Raw genomic sequence first — 18,565 nt, 5'->3', positions numbered from 1 at the left:
CCAAGAAAGTATTTAGGCACTTGCCTAACTCTAATCACGTGCATAGTCCGATTCACCTGATTCTCATTAGATCTCGGGCTCTGACAGCGTAAAATGGCCTTAAGTGGGTGAAAATGAGTAATTTAGGCCCTTTCATACTGCCAGAACAGTACAAAGTGGCCCTAAATGAAAACCGGGCCCTGCTGACTGTAGTGGGGTTACTCCCATGCTTACATTTAGGCAGGTGTTTTAGTGCTGAAAATTCCAGGATAATGTAACATTATGGCAAAAGAGGGGCCTGTGATGGATGCATTTGCTCTTCTCTGGCTGAATTTGTACATCCCCCAGGTACTGCAACTGTGCTGTCCTTCAGATACATGATATCCTACAAGATGGGGCTTGCTGAATATCCACTGGACTCTTGGGAACTACAAGTCATTAGTATTAGCTCCTGAATGAACTAATGGATACACCTATGTGTCAAATATCCATGAATGTATTTATTGCATTTCACTTTGTTCCATTGCCTGTTGGTGCCACAAGGGGAGTGGTCTCAGAGAGTTGCCCCAAGAAGGCTGTACAGTCACCACACGATTCAGTTTGTCCAACTACATAGGGCTTGGCAACCAACCACCCCCTGCTGGGGCACTTGGATACTGAGGTTCTATGAATGCCTAACCTCCTCCCACCTTACAGTGCCCTCCTTCTGCAATGACACCCCTGCGCTGCCTCCCCCAGACTTTAGGAACCTCTCTCCTCTCCTACCTTGTTCAAACAGTCTCCTTGAAAGTGGTTGGGTTAACCAACATGAGAGGCTGATGTCCAGTCCTTAGAACAGTCTTTTGGGGGAGGGTTTGGGTACAGATTTGCAACCGGAGCAGGAAAAACATCCCACTCATGCTGCAGCCAGCCCAGTACATAAGCAGGAGGTAAGAGATGGCTGATGATCAGTAGGTAGGGAGCTTGTAGCCATGGGTAGGAGAGACATTCCACCACAAATTATAGCAGATTGCTGCAGCTGGAATGGTGGAGTCTCACTGCGTTATGGAGGGAGACATGCATACCTTCCTCCCCCACACCCTTTTAAGCACTGCAGATGGGTGGAATCAGAGAAAAGTTCCCTGCATGCCAAATGTTCCCCATCTCAGAAACCCCCTCAGTGAAATCAGCAAAAATTAAGTTGAAGGGGGGTTGGTGGGTCCAGAGTGTATTAGGGGGATAAAAGATCATTTTTGTGGCGGGAAAGTTTTGTATGAGGGTCTCTTTGCATCCAAAGATCATTCCATGTTGAGGAACCATTTGAAAACCTGGGGGCGGGGGGTAGAAGGGGTGGCTGGCCATGGATTCCAGATCCAACCTAATTTCAAGTGGCTTTGAGCTATTTTGTGGACTATTTGCATGACCCTAGTTACTTAACTGAGAAGCAGGTGTGAGGGGACTGGGCTACCAAAAACAGAATTGAAAGAGAGAGATAAAAGGTCTTCTTTCCTGGATTTAATACTGGAATGGAGATACTGATTTCAAGCACAGCAAAGTAGCTAATGAATTCTGAACCATTCAATTACACCATATATTTGTGCAAACAAAACCTTTTTTTTTTAAGTCAGTCACATTACTCCTTTCATAACAACCATTTTACCTTTCTCTGCACTAGCTTCATGGCTCACGTCAGTGATGCACTTTGTGGCCATCAACAATGTAGTCACAGGTGGGTTCTCTCAATGAGGTGTGTGAGAATTTCCTCTTTGGTTTTGGTGAGGATGCTTTTTTTAAATAGAGTATTCAGAAATCATTCTGTTAGTAACAGATGAACCCAGAGAACAAAATTGTTACTTGTTCTTTAGTGGACCATTATCGCAGTTAAAGTTAATGGAATGATAGATAACTCCTGGTACCTTTGGCATCATCACAGGTAAAATCAACCCTGAAATGTTTAGTAACCAGGTGAGTTACAGGGGAATATTGGGGCTAGATCCTCAGCTGGTGTAAACTGGTGTCACTCCATTGACTTCATAGCTTCAAGCAATGCCTGAAAATCTTGTCTTGTTAATACAACAATGAAGGGATGGAACAGACAAACACTCTCCCATCTCAAAGCGTACATCCACACTACAATGAAAAACCCGTGGCACTGAGTTTCAGTGCTCAGGTCAACTGACTCAGGCTCTTGGGGTTAAAAATTGGAGTGTAGGTGTTCAGGCTTGGGCTGGAACCTGGGCTCTGAGACCCTCCTCCTTTGTATGGTTTCCTCCATTTCTGGTAGCATAGTTGAGTCTTTTACCTACGAATTATTTTTAGCCAACTACCTGCACTAACAGAACTCTTTGGGGACATTTGGCAGAAGAATTCTGATCTGGACAACACTTCTTTTTTAGACAAAATCTGATTAACAAATAACAAGTTTTCCCATAGCTTTCTTTGTCTCTCTGAAGGTAAATATTCTTCACAGATGTCAACTTCAGGAGAGCGCAAAGCTGATGGAATCTTCCTACCAGCCAAAAATTCTGATGTCCTACAGAGCGCCTAAACAAAGAAGAAGATGAGCTTTTTAGAGCAAATATAGATTCAACTTAGAAACATCCTCAAAATAGAACAACTCAGGAAACAAAGGATACACAGAAAGATTGCTGGGCATAAAACAAGGAATGAAGATTGAGAGTTTGGCACCTGAATACAGCAGAGCTAAAGTTAGAACTCTCTGGTAACACAAAGTCAAGTCAGTAGAGCCTTTCAAAGGCATGCAGTGAACTCCACGCAGCTGTATTACAGAGCTCAGAAGGTAGAGTTGAGCTGAAGCCAGCAACGATGGCTGCCACAAACCCCGGTTGAACAAATTCCAATTTTATCTACAAATAACTGCCAAGGACTTACAATGAAAAATATGGGCAAGCCTCCATTTCAGCATAGTTCTGCTGGAAACAAGCTGACCTTAAATGTTGATAATAGAAGACTTGAAATATACATATTTTTTTAAAGGAAGCAGGATTGCTGGTCTTAAAAAAACGGGTGTCCTCTCGAGAGTTTTATTTTTTAAAAGCACTTTAAAAATTCTGTTTAGGTAGTACAAATTCACCTAGGTAAAAGGAGGAATTATACTGGGGAACATGTCAAAATGTGGCCTGTAATTTTGCACACTTAGTCACTTGTTCATATAATTCTGTGCACACTCATTAGCACATGCAAATGATAGAATCTGCACATACAAGAAACAGTCCAAATCCTCAGCTGGTAGATCCACTGAAGTCAATTGATTTACATCTGCTGAGAATCTGGCCTGGTATTTCTGTGTGAAGATTCTCTCCTTTGCATGTGCCAATGACAGTGTGCGCAGAATTATATGTACAAGTGACTGAGTGTACACAATTACAGGCCACATTTTGACAAGGTGGTCCTTGGTATAATTCTGCTGAAATTATTTCATGCAGACGACTCTGTGCACAGAATTGAGAGTGTGACAGTAGAGAACAAGTTGTGGCCACTTTGAATATTTGACCTGCAAGGTGCATTCATACAAACTAGAGGCCAGAGCCTCAGATGGTGCAAATTATCTTGGGTTCATTGACATCACCTGGGTTGCGACGATGTACCCAAGCTGAAGATCTGGCCCTAGATTTCAGTGCAAGTTACTTCAAATGAAGAAACTAAAACTGAATAACAAACTCTTTGTTGAGAATAAATCATCTGACAATTTAGCATTTGCTTCTGTTCATGAATCACCTGTTGACCAATTGTGATTTCTGTGAATGTATTTGTCATTCCTAGGTATTCACACTGGAGTCTGTTTGAGGACTGTTCCCTTCAAGTATTTGCTCTTTGCATTATATGACTGGTGACGTGAGTCACATAACATTGTTTCTACCTCTGTGATTGGATATTTTTCTTAAGCAAGAGAAGAAAGAATAAAACATACTGAACTGCAGATAGCAACTGCTCTTGCTCCTACACATACTCTTGTTCACACATTAATTTGTGAGAGAACAGCCATTCTCCAGACTTGTGTATGAACAGAAACTTATTTGCATAAATGTTTGTGAACAGTGAATGCAAAGGAGCAGAAACACAGCCAGCTCAAAAAGGCATTTGGAGTTAAACGAACGCTCGCAAATGTCATTTCTGTATTATTTATATTCAACCAACACTTGCCAAGGCCTGGGAATCTCAAATGGCCACTTTAAGATTCAGTCAGAACTTGTTTCATGGTTTAACACTATCATGCCAAGGGGCCCTGTAGCAGGACTTCAGGGCTGCTCTGCAAATATAACCTTTCAGTGCTTTCATCTGCAATGCTTCCCCTCAATCCAACTGGCTCCTCTCCCAAACCCCATCTCCGGCTCCTCCTCGGACCTGTCTGGCTTCTTCAGATCATCTCCCAACATGCCTTTCAAGTCTCCCTCCAGCATAGGCTTCCAGTCCTTCCCCAACATAGCTGCCTTCCACTTCTCCCTAGCTTATCCCTTCAACTCCTTTCTGACCTAGGGTCTTCTCTAGTTCTCAGGCCTGACACTCTCTTGTGCCTGGCCCAGCAGTGATCTGCTCCATCTGACGCTCTCCCACTTTCCCATCCATGGTTCCATCAGACCCCGCTCTGAACCTCCAGTTTGCAGCCTACCGTTCCACCCACTTCCTCCATCCACTGCCTTCATTCCATTCTCCCTCCTGATGGTGATTCCACAAACTGTACCCCTCCTTTCCAGTTGCTGTTCAAATACCCTCTCTCTTCACCATCCGCCACTCCCCCCATCACCCACAATCCACCCTTCACCTGGTGACTACTCAACACTTTACTGGAAACTTGAGTTTTCTTTGTCCTGTATATATATATTGCATGGGAGTGGGAATTAAGGCACTGCTTCAGCAAAGCACTTAAGGACATGCTTGAAGATGAGCACAAGCTTAAGTGCTTTGCGGCCGGGGTACCTAAACGCCTCAGCGCTCTCCTGGCTGCTTACCCACAGCCAGTGTAGGTTGACTGCGTTGCCAAAGCATAGAGCTGTAATAATGAATGATGCCACTCTCCATGATTCTGAATGAAAGAAAAATATGTGCTGATTCTCCTCACGCAGTCGGACTTCTTTAGGATGTCCTATACTTTAAAGTGCTGAGATGCAAACAGACAAGGAAATCTTAGTAGAGAAATCCTCTAATCAAGCCTGATATTTCTTGGCTCAAGCAGTCGTACATCTTAAATACAGCTTGACAATGGAGGAATCTGCGTTTACATAAGGTGCTTAGTGGTACCAGTGTCATTAAGCTTCTTGATGGCTACAAAGCACACCTTCAAGCTGGCTAACTCAATGAACTACAGCGAAAATCATTGTAAAGAGATGCAGCCAGCATATCCTCACTGCCTGCTGCTTTCAGAGAACCCTATAACGGTCAAAATTGATTTTTTTAAGAGCAGGCAAGGTCAGAAACCCGTAAGACCATCCAATGCTAAGCAACCTTTAGAAACTTTAGCTTACAATTCTCTGCTGATTCTATAATCCTGGAGCAATCTCCCTACGGACAAGTGGGGAGGGTTTTTTTGCCTTTCTGTTGATCTGCAAAGTAGTGCATCAGCCTACGAGTAGATAACCTCGACTTGCTCTGCAGTTAACTCATGAACAGTTAACAGATGAACTCAAAAGTTTTTTCCACATTCAGTCACGTATTCATGTATTAATATGGGGTATGTCAGATTTCTTAAACAAACAGGATTCTCTGTGAAGCTCCCATGAAGGTAACTCCTTTATATTACCTCTCCAGAGAGAAAATCTCTATCTAAATGCATAAGAAAGGCAATCTCCAAAGGGGTAACTGAGCAGGGATTTTATTACTACTTTCTGAGCCTGACTCTCTTAGTTGGTGGTGCCGGGGTTCCAATTCTGACCATCCAATTGAGGTATCTTCTCAGTCACCCAAGAAGATCTTCTGAACTCTTGTGAAACTCTGAGGTCCTGAAAGAGACACAAGTGCCACACACCACACGGCACTGCACCATGCATTCCTTCTGCAGAAAGGGGCTTCCTCGTTTACATATATAGGTGAAATAATGTTTGACTCTCCTGCTACTCAGGTATCTGATGTGAAAGAGATTGGCTTCAAGAAGCCACAGGCAGTTTTTAGCTGCATCTGTCTTTTAAATATTATCTTACGGCACTTCATTTCACTGTAACTTGACAGATATGGATGTATATTACATAGTATTTATGCATTTTTATAAATATATATATACATACACACACACAAAGCACATATTGTACATAAGAATGGCCACACTGGTTCAGACGAAAGGTCCACCTAGCCCAGTATCTGGTTTTCTGACAGTGGCCAATGCCAGGTGCCCCAGAGGGAATGAACAGAATAGGTAATCATCAAATGATCCATCTCCCGTTGCTCACTCCCAGCTATCCTCCATGAATTTCTCATATTCTTTTTTTGAACCCTGTTATAGACTTGGCTTTCACGATATCCTCTGGCAAAGAGTTCCACAGGTTGACTGTATGTGGGCATAATACCCATTGAACGAACATCTAACAGACATGGCAGAAACTACATTTATTTTTCACCTTTGATCTTCTCCATCATGCTCTGGACTATGGTCTCCGCACCAGCCTCTGCAGGGGCTATGCTAAAGCTCCTCCTGTCACTGGTTTTCCCCCACAGCTATTAGGCTTATTTAAAAACAACCTACCACAAAACTCACTCTCCATCCCGCCTCCAAGATGTGACAACTGGGACCAGGTAAAGGCAGGGATTGAAAACTACATCCTTGGTGGCACGAAGAGGCCATACAGCCAACTTAACATCCAAACGAAGAGGCCATACAGCCAACTTAACATCCAAACAGTTCATCCTGCATAAATTTAATTCCTGGGTGACATACCACCACCATCCCCAGCCGCCCCTTCCTCACCCCCAGGTACTCTAAGTTGCAACAGAGAATGAACTGGTTCCCAGCTGGATCCAGGATCCACAATGGGAAAAGCTACTTTTCCCCCCACTGTGACCGGTCTTGAACCTAGTACAATTTGTTTGGACCAGAGACTGTGGGCAGATATGCACAACCCTGGACCAGTGGCAGTTTACAGATGGATATTAAAATGAGCTTTTGGGGCTAGAAATGAGTGCTATTTCCCTTGGGAGAGTTAGGATTCCTGGCTTTAACAGTACAAAGTATTTGATCCTAATCCTGGAAGGCTATCAGATAGTAGAACTTAAATTGTGACATCCAGATTTATATAAACCCCATTTTGAAAAATGGGCATGCTCAAATCCTGGCTAAGCCAATGCAGAGCAGATAATATTTACTTTGATAAGGAGCCAAAAGATCCAATGAATGAGATACCTTGCTAGGAACAGTGTCAGGACATGGCAAAGCATGTTAAAAGCTGCTGTTTCCTGGAACTAAAGCCTCTCTGGAACTGTTGCCAGCTTGCACTCACCGTTCCTGCACCCATGATGAAACTGGGGAGCTAAGAAGAGGGATGACTTAACTAATTGTCTCCTGGCTTTTACAGTTTGCACCGGTAGGATATGCAATCTAAGTTAATTAAGGTTTTCTGGTGAGTATTTCCCATGTGTAGGTCCCCCTCCCCAAATACACATGAATCCGAGAGGTATTTCACATGGACATCTATCAATGTTAATATGTCTCTTCCCCATTACACACTCCCAACCAAGACCCAAGGTCTCAGCCTAGGTTCCCCTCCAGCGCCAAAGAGCTGCATGCCTGTTGTTCACCTTTAGAGCCTTTTCCCCCATGCTCCTCTCCATGCACATCCTTTTCCTGCAGCATGACCTCCACTCTACCATACTTTCTTACTCCTCCAAGCTTCTAAACATACACATAAACAAGCATACGTCTGAATCACTGCTAACGTAGCCCAATGTTTATACAAGATCAGAGCACTAGACTTGCCGACTCATGATTTTGTCATGAGTCTCAGGATAGTGAGTTGGGTTTTTTTCCCTTAAAGCCCCAGCTCCTGCAGTTAGGTGATTACATGAGAATCTCAGCTTCTGTTTAATACGTAAGTTTATAGACTTCGTAGTTGCAGAGAAAAGTCTTAAAACATGAACCCTAAAGCTCAAAATTCAAATAAACAGAACCCAACATTTATTATTTTTAAAAATCTCATTGTTAAGCCAATCTCATGATGTTTGATTGCTTGGAGCTGGAAATACAGATATTGATATATACTAATATTTAAAAGCTGAATGTGTTATGGGGAATTGGAGAGTGGTACATAGGGAGGAGCATTCTTGGAAGTGGGGATAGAAGTGAAATAGGAAAGATGTTCACTCATAGACTTTAAGGCCAGAAGGGACCATCGTGATCATGTTGTCTGACCTCATACATATCACAGGCCAAAGAACTTTCCCCACCCACTCCTGTAATAGTCCCATAGGTCATTCATCACAATGGAGCTATGTGACCCAAAGATCAACCCAATGCCAGAAGGCAAGGGGCTCACTGGTATCTGGTAGTGAGTTTCAGGTGGTCTGACAAGTTCAGTGCATCCCATTTCACTTATGTCACAATCTTTATCTACTAGGTGCCTTGGGAGGTATCATCGGAAAACCAACACACACTGATCATTAATACTCTTCTGTGGTGTATATACGGTAAACACTCAAAGGACTGCACGAATGTGAATAAAATATGGGACTAAAATGTGTTTGAACCAGACAAATGTAGGCAGTACGTAAACAGGTTTTTTTCCCAGACAAAGGAAAGGCCGACGCCTCCATCCAGGCGCAATCACAGACAACTGGCACTCACAGTCATTAGCATATTGGAGGCTGCAGGGACAGGTCAAATTGCATTGTAGAAACTACCAGCAGGGAAGAAACTATCATGGAACTTTATCCATCAGAATCCCTGACACCTTTCCTCACAGCAGGAGCAATGGACTATAAAAGAGAGCGGCAAAGAACCTCAAGTTATGTTTCACCTAAGATGACAAAGGAACACATAGACTTTGTGGGGGATCTTGACCAAAGGCATGGTCAGCTATCTTGCTGGAAGGAAGTGTGGTAAGAATCTTTCCTTGAACCAAGACTGTAGTTTTATTAATCTTAGGCATTAGAACGTGTTTTTCACTATTATTTGCTTGTAACCAATTCTGACTTTATCCCTTACACTTGAACTCACTTAAAATCCTCTCTTTTTTTATAATAACCATGTTTTATTTTTAATCTAAACCCACCAAGTGCTGTGTTTGAATTGAACTGACTTAACTCCAGTTAAAGCAAGAAACTGCAGTGTTTTTGTCTCTTTAAAGGAGCAATGGGCCTTATTACATTTCTAAATGTTCCAGGAGAGGCCTGAACATTTCAGGGCAGATGGTTTTAGGAATATTTGGGATTGGGGGTGTGTTGGGGTCACTTGGCTAATAGTAACCAAGGCTGGTACAGATGCACGTATGGCTGTGATGTAACAAGCAGGCTTCTAGAGTCAGAATTGCTATACCAGGGCTGTTTACCACAGAAACAAGCTGGGGAGGCAATATCTTTTATCAGACCATCTTCTGGTGGCGAGCTTACACACAGCTCTTCTTCAGGCCTAATTCTCATCTGCCACTTCCACTAGTGTCAAAAGGAGCTGAGGCCATAAACCAGGCCACTTACTTAGGTGTTTAAATGGGGATTTAGGTGTCTAACTTTAGAAGCTATGTTTGAAAAATCTTATTTTAAATTTTAACTCACTGGATGATTTTATTTTTATTGTGTGTGTTACAATAGAGCCCAGAGGCCACAACAACGGCGGGGTACCCATTTTATGTAAACACCATGTTTTAATCACCAATAACATTTTCAATAAAAACATTTTGGAAACCCATTTTCTTCTTTACACATATTCAAAATTCAGAGAGAGCACCTTTTCAAATAGGTAAAAAGCATCTTCCGTTACTACATGGATTACAAACAGATCTGGGCAAATACTGCAATATATTTCCTATGAATATTCATTTGAGTTTTAAAATGAATTTACCTTGAATGTGTTCATGCCCGTTTTTGTGTTCAGTTTCTGAAAACGCTCTAGCAAATGATTTTACTGGCAGGAAAGTTCACTGAAAATTGTTTCAAAACGATGTTTCTGTTCTCTGATGAAAAGAGTCTGAAGTCTTAGAATCAACGTTCTGAAAGCATGAATATGTGCATCAGAAAACCGATTGATTCATCCCATCAGAGAACAGAAACATGCTGTATCTCATATATAGGTCTAATAATAACTAGCCAACGGCACTCAAACTTTTAATGACAAAGGATCACAGCTAATTCTTTACTGTTTACATTGTTTGAGAAATGATTGGTAGAAATCATACAAGTACTCATAATCAGAACAAGAGGTGAAATTTGTTGAATAAGTTACTCATTATAAAATTATTTGTCTGGCTCTGCTGGCAAATACACAGTAGGAAAAAGATCTTCCTTTCTCATATGTCTGGATGCCAAGTATGTAACAGCTAAATATTAAAGAAATACCTTTTGTCCCTGTTCATCACCTATTAGAAGAAAGCTGTCTTTGGCACAAAACTTACCAGTAGCATGAAAGAATTTTCTTGTACATTTTCTTCTATTCAGCACTGATTGAACATTGCGCATATGTATTTTATTATACATGCTACTTAAAACTTCATTTTAAATTCTTTTACTGAATAATTTTCTTTCATGCCTAGAACTGTGGATACAGAAACAAAACATATCACCATATTTATGCTGATTTATTCCCAATCCTCAAGTGTCTTGATAATTAACATCACTGTATTTTGTAACCATGCATTACACAAAATCTTTTTCTAAACATGTAGCTGTAAAAAATTGTTAGTGCTTGTCACTTTAGAACTAGAAATTAGTTCTAGGCATTGCAGTATGTTAATACTGAAGGTTCATACCTTTAAAATGAATACAACAAGTACGTGACGCTAACACATACTAATAATGTTTGAGAGACACCAATTATATTAAGATCAATATCCATCATCGCTCTGGAATAAGAAATCAATTGTACTCACATAATGAAGACCTTTTACATACAAAACAGAATCTTCAGCCATCCACTCAAATAATTTTAGCTTATTTCAGTTGCTAATCAGTCACAGTGGCATGACTAAATTTACAGAAAAGTTAAAAATGTAGAGTTAATTTTAGTGTCACGATATTTGGCATCGTCTACGTAGAACAGAAAGAACATATTTCTGGTGACATGAAAGCCAGATTTAGAAGAGAGATTGACAATAGCCATGAATTTGGCTCATCCTATTAGCGATTTTTTCAACATGATTGAAAATTTAAGAGCGCTATTGGGTGAAATCACAGACTCTTTCCCCATTCATATTATTCATGGCCTTCTCTAACTCTGCAGCCCCATCTATGTAAGAAGCAAAGCACAATGCTGGAGATCCAAAACTGGATGGCTTTAGTGGAAAAATCATTTTTCGAAATGCCCAAATTCCCTGAAACTACTGATTTGCATATCAGTGGATACATCCTCCTGGGGTATGGTAGATAGATTAATTTCCATGCAGTTTAGTGACTATACATCTGTAATAGACTAGTAATGTTCCCCTGTAATCAGTTATTGATCTGGCTGAAATGGAGTGGGTTTTGCTGACTCACAGGCCCAGCTGGCTTCTTACTTACGCCGTGTGGCTAGAAGGGAGGTGGCGGGAGGGGTCAGAGAGAACGAGGGTTTGGGACAGACAGGATCCTGAAGGAAGGAACCTTAGGAATAGCCAAGCCTGGAGAAAAGATTTGAACTGGGGTCATGTAACCACAAGGGATGACAAGCCAGAGAAGAAGGGTTAAGCTGGTGTCCTATGTAGTGATATTTAGGGACTGGCTTTAAAGCAGGCCCCAGCAGGGGTGGCTTTTTTCCTATTTATTATTGTTCTGTTCAGCTTTTTATATTGCACCCAACCCCATTCAACTACAATAGTTAGGTACTTTGGTACAATTGTACACTATTGATGATGGAAGGCAATTGAAGCTATTCTGATTTACCCCAAGTGAGGATGTGGCTCCTTGTGTTAAATTCTCCTTTAGACATGCTGGTACAAATCCAGAGAGTGGCCACTGGATTTTGATACTGCTGGGAGAGTTGAATTTGGCCCCTTTTGCGTTACTCTTCACAATTGTATAAATCTACACTAGTAAGTCTTTATAGAAATAAGTGACTATTGTGTAATGTGACCATATCAAGTCTGAAAGACATCTGCTACCTCAGGTCTTGTTGCAATGTATAAATAGGTTCTCTGTATACTTCAGTTTCCCCTCACTATATAAATATGCCAGTCTTATTTAATGCATCTGAAAAACCAGACAGACAGAATTAGCCTATGGCCATGAGTGTGTATCCAATGGTGCTTCAGAAAAGGCAGCAGTGTTACTACAGAGGATGCACTGTTATCTGGTTTGTAGCAGGAGTTCAAGCAATGCTCTCTTATGACATCAAGAGGACAGAAACTAAGTGCTGGATATACCTTTCAACATGTTGAGGTTCACCCCTCACTTTTGTCTCCCCAGCTCTTGTTAATTTGTCCTCATTCCTAACATTTCAGAAGAAAGGGGATGGTGGAATGAGGAAAATGAATGGGACATGGTAATACCAGGGTTCAAGGAATGACAGAGCTGGGTCACTCTGGTGAGGGAGTGGCACAATGTGTTTAAATAAACAGTCAAGGTGAAAATCTTAAAGGACACAAAATGTACTATAGAATCTCTATGGATAGAAAATCCATGACTGAATAATAAGGGTACAGCAAGAGGAACATACTACCAACCACCTGACCAGGATGGAGACAGCGGTTGTGAAATGCTGAGGTTAAAGAGGCTATAAAACCAGAAAATGCAATAGTAATGAGTTATTTCAACTATCCTCATCTTGTCTGGGTAAATGTCACCTCAGGCTTGATGCAGAGATAAGAGTCCTAGATGCCACTAATGATTGCTAGCCCTGGAACCCACAAAGGGAGAGGCAATTCTAGATTTAGTCCTATGTGGTGCTCAGGACCTGGTCCAGGAGGCAGCTACAGTTAAACCACTCAGTATTAGTGTTTTTAAATTTAGCATCCTTATAAGGGGGAAAATATCAAAACCCACCACCACAACATTTAACTTTAAAAAGGGGAACTACACAAGAATGACAACTCTAGCTGGACAGAAACTAAAAACCAGCCACGAGGGTAAAGTGCTTGCAAGCACTTGGAGATTACTTAAAAACATCATAGTAGGGGCTCAGACTAAATGTATACCCCAAATCAAAAAAAGGCAGTAGAAGGACCAAAGGAGTGCCACAATTGCTAAACAGCCGAGTAGCAGAGGCTGTTAAAGGCAAAAAGGCATCCTTTAAAATTTGGAAGTGAAATCCTAATGAGAAAAATAAAGAGCACAAAATCTGGCAAGTAAATCGTTAAAGAATAATAAGGCCGGGCAAGAAAGAATTTGGGAAACAACTTGCAAAAAACACGAGGTAACAGTAACTTATTTTTAAGTGAATCAGAAGCAGGAAGTCTGCCAAGCAGGCGGTCACTAGATGACACAGATGTTAACGGAGCACTCAAGGAAAACAAGGCCATTGCAGAGAAGCTAGGTGAATTCTTTGCATCAGTCTCCACTGCAGAGGATGTGGGGGAGATACCTGCACCAGAGCTGTTCTTTTTAGGTGACAAATCTGAAGTACAATCATAAAATGATGTGTCAATAGAACAAATTGAAAATATAAACAGTAATAAGTCACCAGCACCAGACAGTATTCACCCAAGAGTTCTGAAGGAACTCAAATATGTAACCTATCACGGATACTAGGTGTCTGGAAGGTAGCTAATGTACCCGGATTTGTTTAAAAGGGCTTCAGAGGATATCTGGGCAGTTACAGGCTGGTGAGCCTAACTTCAGTATCAGGCAAATTATTAGAAACTATAGCAAAGAACAGAATGATCAGACATGGATAAACACGAGTTTTGGGGAAGAGACAACACAGTTTTTGTAAAGGGAAGTTATGCCTCATCAATCTATTAGAATTTTTTGAGAGACTCAACAAGCATGTGGATAAGGGTGATCCAGTTAATATAGTGTACTCGGATTTTCAGAAAGTCTTTGACAAGGTTTCTTACCAAAGGCTCTTAAGGAAACTAACTAACTATGGGATAAGAGGGAAGGTCCTCTCATGGATCAGTTGCTGTCTGAAAGATAGGAAATAGAGGGTAGAAATAAAGGGTCGTTTTCACAATGGGGAGAGGTAACCAGCAGGGTCTCCCAATGATCTGTATTGGGACAAGTGTTGTTCAACATATTCATAAATTATCTGAGAAAGGAGATGAACAGTAAAGTGGCAAAGTTTGCAAATGATATAAAATTATTCAAGACAGTTAAGTCCAAAGCAGACTGTGAGGAGTTACAGAAAGAACTTGCAAAACTGGGTGACTGGACAATAAAATGGCCGATTACATTCAACGTTGAGAAGTGCAAAGTAATGCACACTGGGGAAAAATAATCCCCACTGTACATCTACAATGATGGGTTCTAAATTAGCTGTTACCACAAAAGAAAGTCACCATGGATAGTTCTCTGAAAACTTCAGCTCAGCAGCAGTCAAAAAGTCTAACAGAATGCTAGGACCTATTAAGAAAGGGATAAAAAATAAAACAGAAAACACCATAATGCCACTATGTAATTCCATGGTGTGCCCATACCTGGAATATTATGTCCCATTCTGGTTGCCTCATCTCATAAAGAGTATAGTGGAACTGGAAAAGTTTCAGAGAAAGCCAACAAAGATGATCAAGGGTATGGAACAGCTGCCATATGGGGAGAGACTAAAAAGATTATGATTGTTTAGCTTAAAGAGATGAGTAAGAAGGGAAATAACAGAAGTCTGTAACACCATGACTAGTGTGGAGAAAGTCAATACAGAAGAGTTATTTAATGTTTCTCACCATACAAAAACCAAGGGTCACCTGATTAAATTAACGGGCAGCATGTTTAACACAAACTAACCTGTGGAACCTGTTGAGATGGGATGTTGTGATGCCAATTTATAACTGGATTCAAAAAAGAACTGGATACGTTCATGGAGGATAGGTCCATTGGTGGCTATTAGACAAGAGACAGGGGTGCAATCCCATTCCCAGGTGACCCTAAACCTCTGACTTACAGAAGTAGGAAGTGGAAGACAGGAGTGAATCGTTCCATAATTGTTGTGTTCTGTACACTCCCCTTGAGGCTTTAGTTTGGAAACAGGACACCGGGCAAGATGGACCATGATCTGACCCTGTATAGCAGCTCTTGTGTTCTTAACAATCAGTGCTTTTCAGAATTTCATACTTCTAGCAGAAAGAATCAAAGAAACACCCCCTTTCTCTCAAGGAATAAATGCCCTGTCCTCTTTGCTTGAATTGCAAGCACATCCTTCTTGAGGCCCACCTTATCCCATGGTGTGCACCCATAGCATATTAACGCTTGTGCTTGTCATGTGGGAAAAGAGCTGGGTCCAAGCAAACCTTGTAAAATCCATTTTGCTCCTTGCTGCTAAAAATGTGGGTCTTTTCCTTAATACAGAACAAAGACCTGTACACAGAGTAAGTCAAACTCTGTAGCCATGTGATTTAACATTAGGTAAAAGAGTGCATTTAAAGCAGCTTGCACACTGAATTTTCCCAACACACGTCAATTATAGCAACAATTGCATTAAATAACCATTTGCTAATGCACTAAAACATTGTTCATTTTCTCAGTTTGGGTCTGATCCTGACCCTACTTAAGTCAATATCAAAACTACAGTACTACTGGGCTTGGGTTACGTTAGGACTTGCATGTACAAGGTCCTTTTCAAAAAAGGAAAATGTAGCAGTATTACAAGTTAACTACCTTAGTAATATGAGACAATACAGGAGCATTGATCCAAGTTACCATGTACCTTGGATCCAATAGAGTCACCATGCATTGAACCCAAAATATGCTAAATTGCAGAATTACTGCAAAATAAACTTGTTACCAACTCAGGTTTTGAAGAGTCTACTGGTATAAGAAGAAAACATGATACAAAGCCATGCAAAGAATGAGAGGAGAATTTGGGTGTGGGGGGAGAGAAATAAAGATTCAAGACTGATTTTGAACCTAGCAGTATACTGTAGTCCAACCAAGAATATTTCAAAGGCACTCAGGTTCCTTGCCTACCACATAATGCATTCATCCAATTAGGCACTTGTTCATTTGCTTCATATTTAGTAAGTATTTAAGCAGGTGAACATATCATAGATTCAAAGGCCAGGAGGGAACACTGTGTCAGTCTAGTCTGACCTATTGCATAACACAGGTCAGAAAACTTCCCCAAAATAATTCCTAGAGCAGATCATTTAAGAAAAATATCCAATCCAGATTTGAAACTTGTCAGTGATGAAGAATCCACCATGGCCCTTGGTAAATTATTCCACTGGTTAAGTACCTTCACTGTCAAAAATGTATGTCTTATTTCTAGTCTAAGAGACCACAGAAATGGGCTATTTGCAAAGAGGTGGCAGGTTAAAGATGGGGAGTATCTAACAAGCATTAGATGGTGTCCAAATGAACGAAGAGATTGTTTTTAATTAAAAAGTGATCAACATGAGGTCTCTCTCTTGTTAACACCCTATCCATGGTTTTTCAGGTAACAGGGTGTATACTAGGGCAGGAGAGGCTTGCCTTTACCATCCATTGGCCACATTCCAGCTTTTGTTGCCTCATGTGCGAGGACTGGCCAGAATCCCATTAGGAAGATCAGTCCCTGCTCCCTCCCAATGCCACTATAATTGAGGTGAGGGCAAGGTCATGACTCCTCCCTTTCTCAACAGAAGACCATGGCTAGACGTGGAGAGGTCAACATTCTGTACTCATTGCAATGTGGAAGACCTGTTGCTTTGATATATCAGAGTCTTCTGGAGAAATTACTGCTGATTCAGCCAGAATAAATCTCAGAAGCTCCATTAGTAACGTGACCTCTCCAGTGCTTGTGAGGGTGTGCAAAGTGGAATCTAGCTCTATGTCAGGAATGTATGATGCATACTGAACGCACCTCTATTAGGTGATAACATGCCACTATTAATTTCAAATGGAAAACATCTTGCAATAACATGGTCTAGCACATAATTTGAATCCTTCCCATGCTATCACACATTGCTTAGAACACAAACAAGACTCTGCCATACCTGTCTGTCTTGGGCTTCTCTTGGATGTCCTTTTTGTTGTTAAATCCCATTAGTTTTCCTGCTCTAGGTATTGTTTGTTAGAGTGATTCTTTTGGTTGACCCCTTCTCTGTGTTCCTTGAGCTGACCAGTAATTGTACCCCTGCCACGGCAGGTACTCTGGCTTCATTGTTAACTCATCCCAGATATTTTCATCTTCTCTGTTCTAGATAGCTTGAAAAGTTAAATAGTTGAATTCTCTGATGAATCTCATAATTTGTTATAATTTCAATACAGATGTCTGAAAGCCTTTGAAAGGAAATGCCTTAGGAACATACACGGTATTAAATGCAATGAATTTATAACAAATTGGAGTGTCAGAGAGTCAACAATTCCTTATCTCCCAAGTTATCCCAGCACAGAACCTCATGGTGAGCTCTCAACACAAAGGGTGATATTTACTAGAGCTGTCGATTAATTGCAGTTAACTCACGTGATTAACTCAAAAAATTAATCATGATTAATTGCACTGTTAAACAATAGAATACCAATTGAAATTTATTAAATATTTTTGGCTGTTTTTCTACATTTTCAAATATATCAATTTCAATTGCAACACAGAATACAAAGTGTACAGTGCTCACTTTATATTATTTTTGGTTACTAATATTTGCACAGTAAAAATGATAAACAAAAGAAATAGCATTTTTTAATTCTGTAATGCAATCTCTAACATGAAAGTGCAACTTACAAATGTAATGTTTTTGGTAACATAACTGCACTCAAAAACAAAACAATGTAAAACTTTAGAGCCTACACGTCCACTCAGTCCTTCTTGTTCAGCCAATTGCTAAGAGAAACAAGTTTGTTTACATTTATGGGATATAATGTTGCCCACTTCTTAATTACAGTATCACCTGAAAGTGAGAACAGGCTTTTGCCTGGCAATAGCAGTTGTCGCAAGGTATTTATGTACCAGATGTACAAAAGAGTCACATGCCTCTTCATGCTTCAGCCATCGTTCCAGAGGACATGATACCATGCTGATGACACTTGTTAAAAAAATAAATGTGTTAATTAAATTTGTGACTGAACTCCTTGGGGGAGAATTGTATGTCCCCTGCTCTGTTTTACCCCCATTCTGCCATATATTTCACGTTACAGCCGTCTTGGATGATGACCCAGCACATGTTGTTCATTTTAAGAACACTTTCACTTCAAATCTGACAAAATACAAAGAAGGTACTGATGTGTAATTTCTAAACATAGCTATAGCACTCCACCCAAGATTTAAGAATCTGAAGTGCTTTCCAAAATCTGAGAAGGACGAGGTGTGGAGCATGCTTTCAGAAGTCTTAAAAGAGCAACACTCTGATGCAGAAACTACAGATCCTGAACCACCAAAAAAGAAAATCAACCTTCTACTGGTGGTATCTGACTC

At 40.8% G+C, this 18,565-nt stretch overlaps 1 protein-coding gene across 11 annotated transcripts in view; it reads right to left on the bottom strand.

Moving 5' to 3' along the window:
- The window catches only part of FGF13 (fibroblast growth factor 13), a 350,687-nt gene that overhangs the window by 133,930 nt on the left and 198,192 nt on the right, over positions 1-18,565 (bottom strand). Inside the window, exon 1 of one of the 11 annotated variants that reach the window (XM_073358433.2) lies at positions 1,619-1,685. The exons of the other annotated variants lie outside the window; for them this stretch is intronic. Coding sequence (XP_073214534.1) covers positions 1,619-1,670 — 52 coding nt within the window. The 5' untranslated portion in view covers positions 1,671-1,685. Of the gene's footprint in view, positions 1-1,618; positions 1,686-18,565 lie in introns of those variants that run through there. 11 annotated transcript variants of the gene reach the window in all.

This window comes from Lepidochelys kempii, chromosome 9, assembly GCF_965140285.1.
Source record: "Lepidochelys kempii isolate rLepKem1 chromosome 9, rLepKem1.hap1, whole genome shotgun sequence".
Lineage (NCBI taxonomy): Eukaryota > Metazoa > Chordata > Testudines > Cheloniidae > Lepidochelys > Lepidochelys kempii.
The sequence above is the reverse complement of the archived record's forward strand: the minus strand, read 5'-3'. Positions and strand labels throughout refer to the sequence as shown.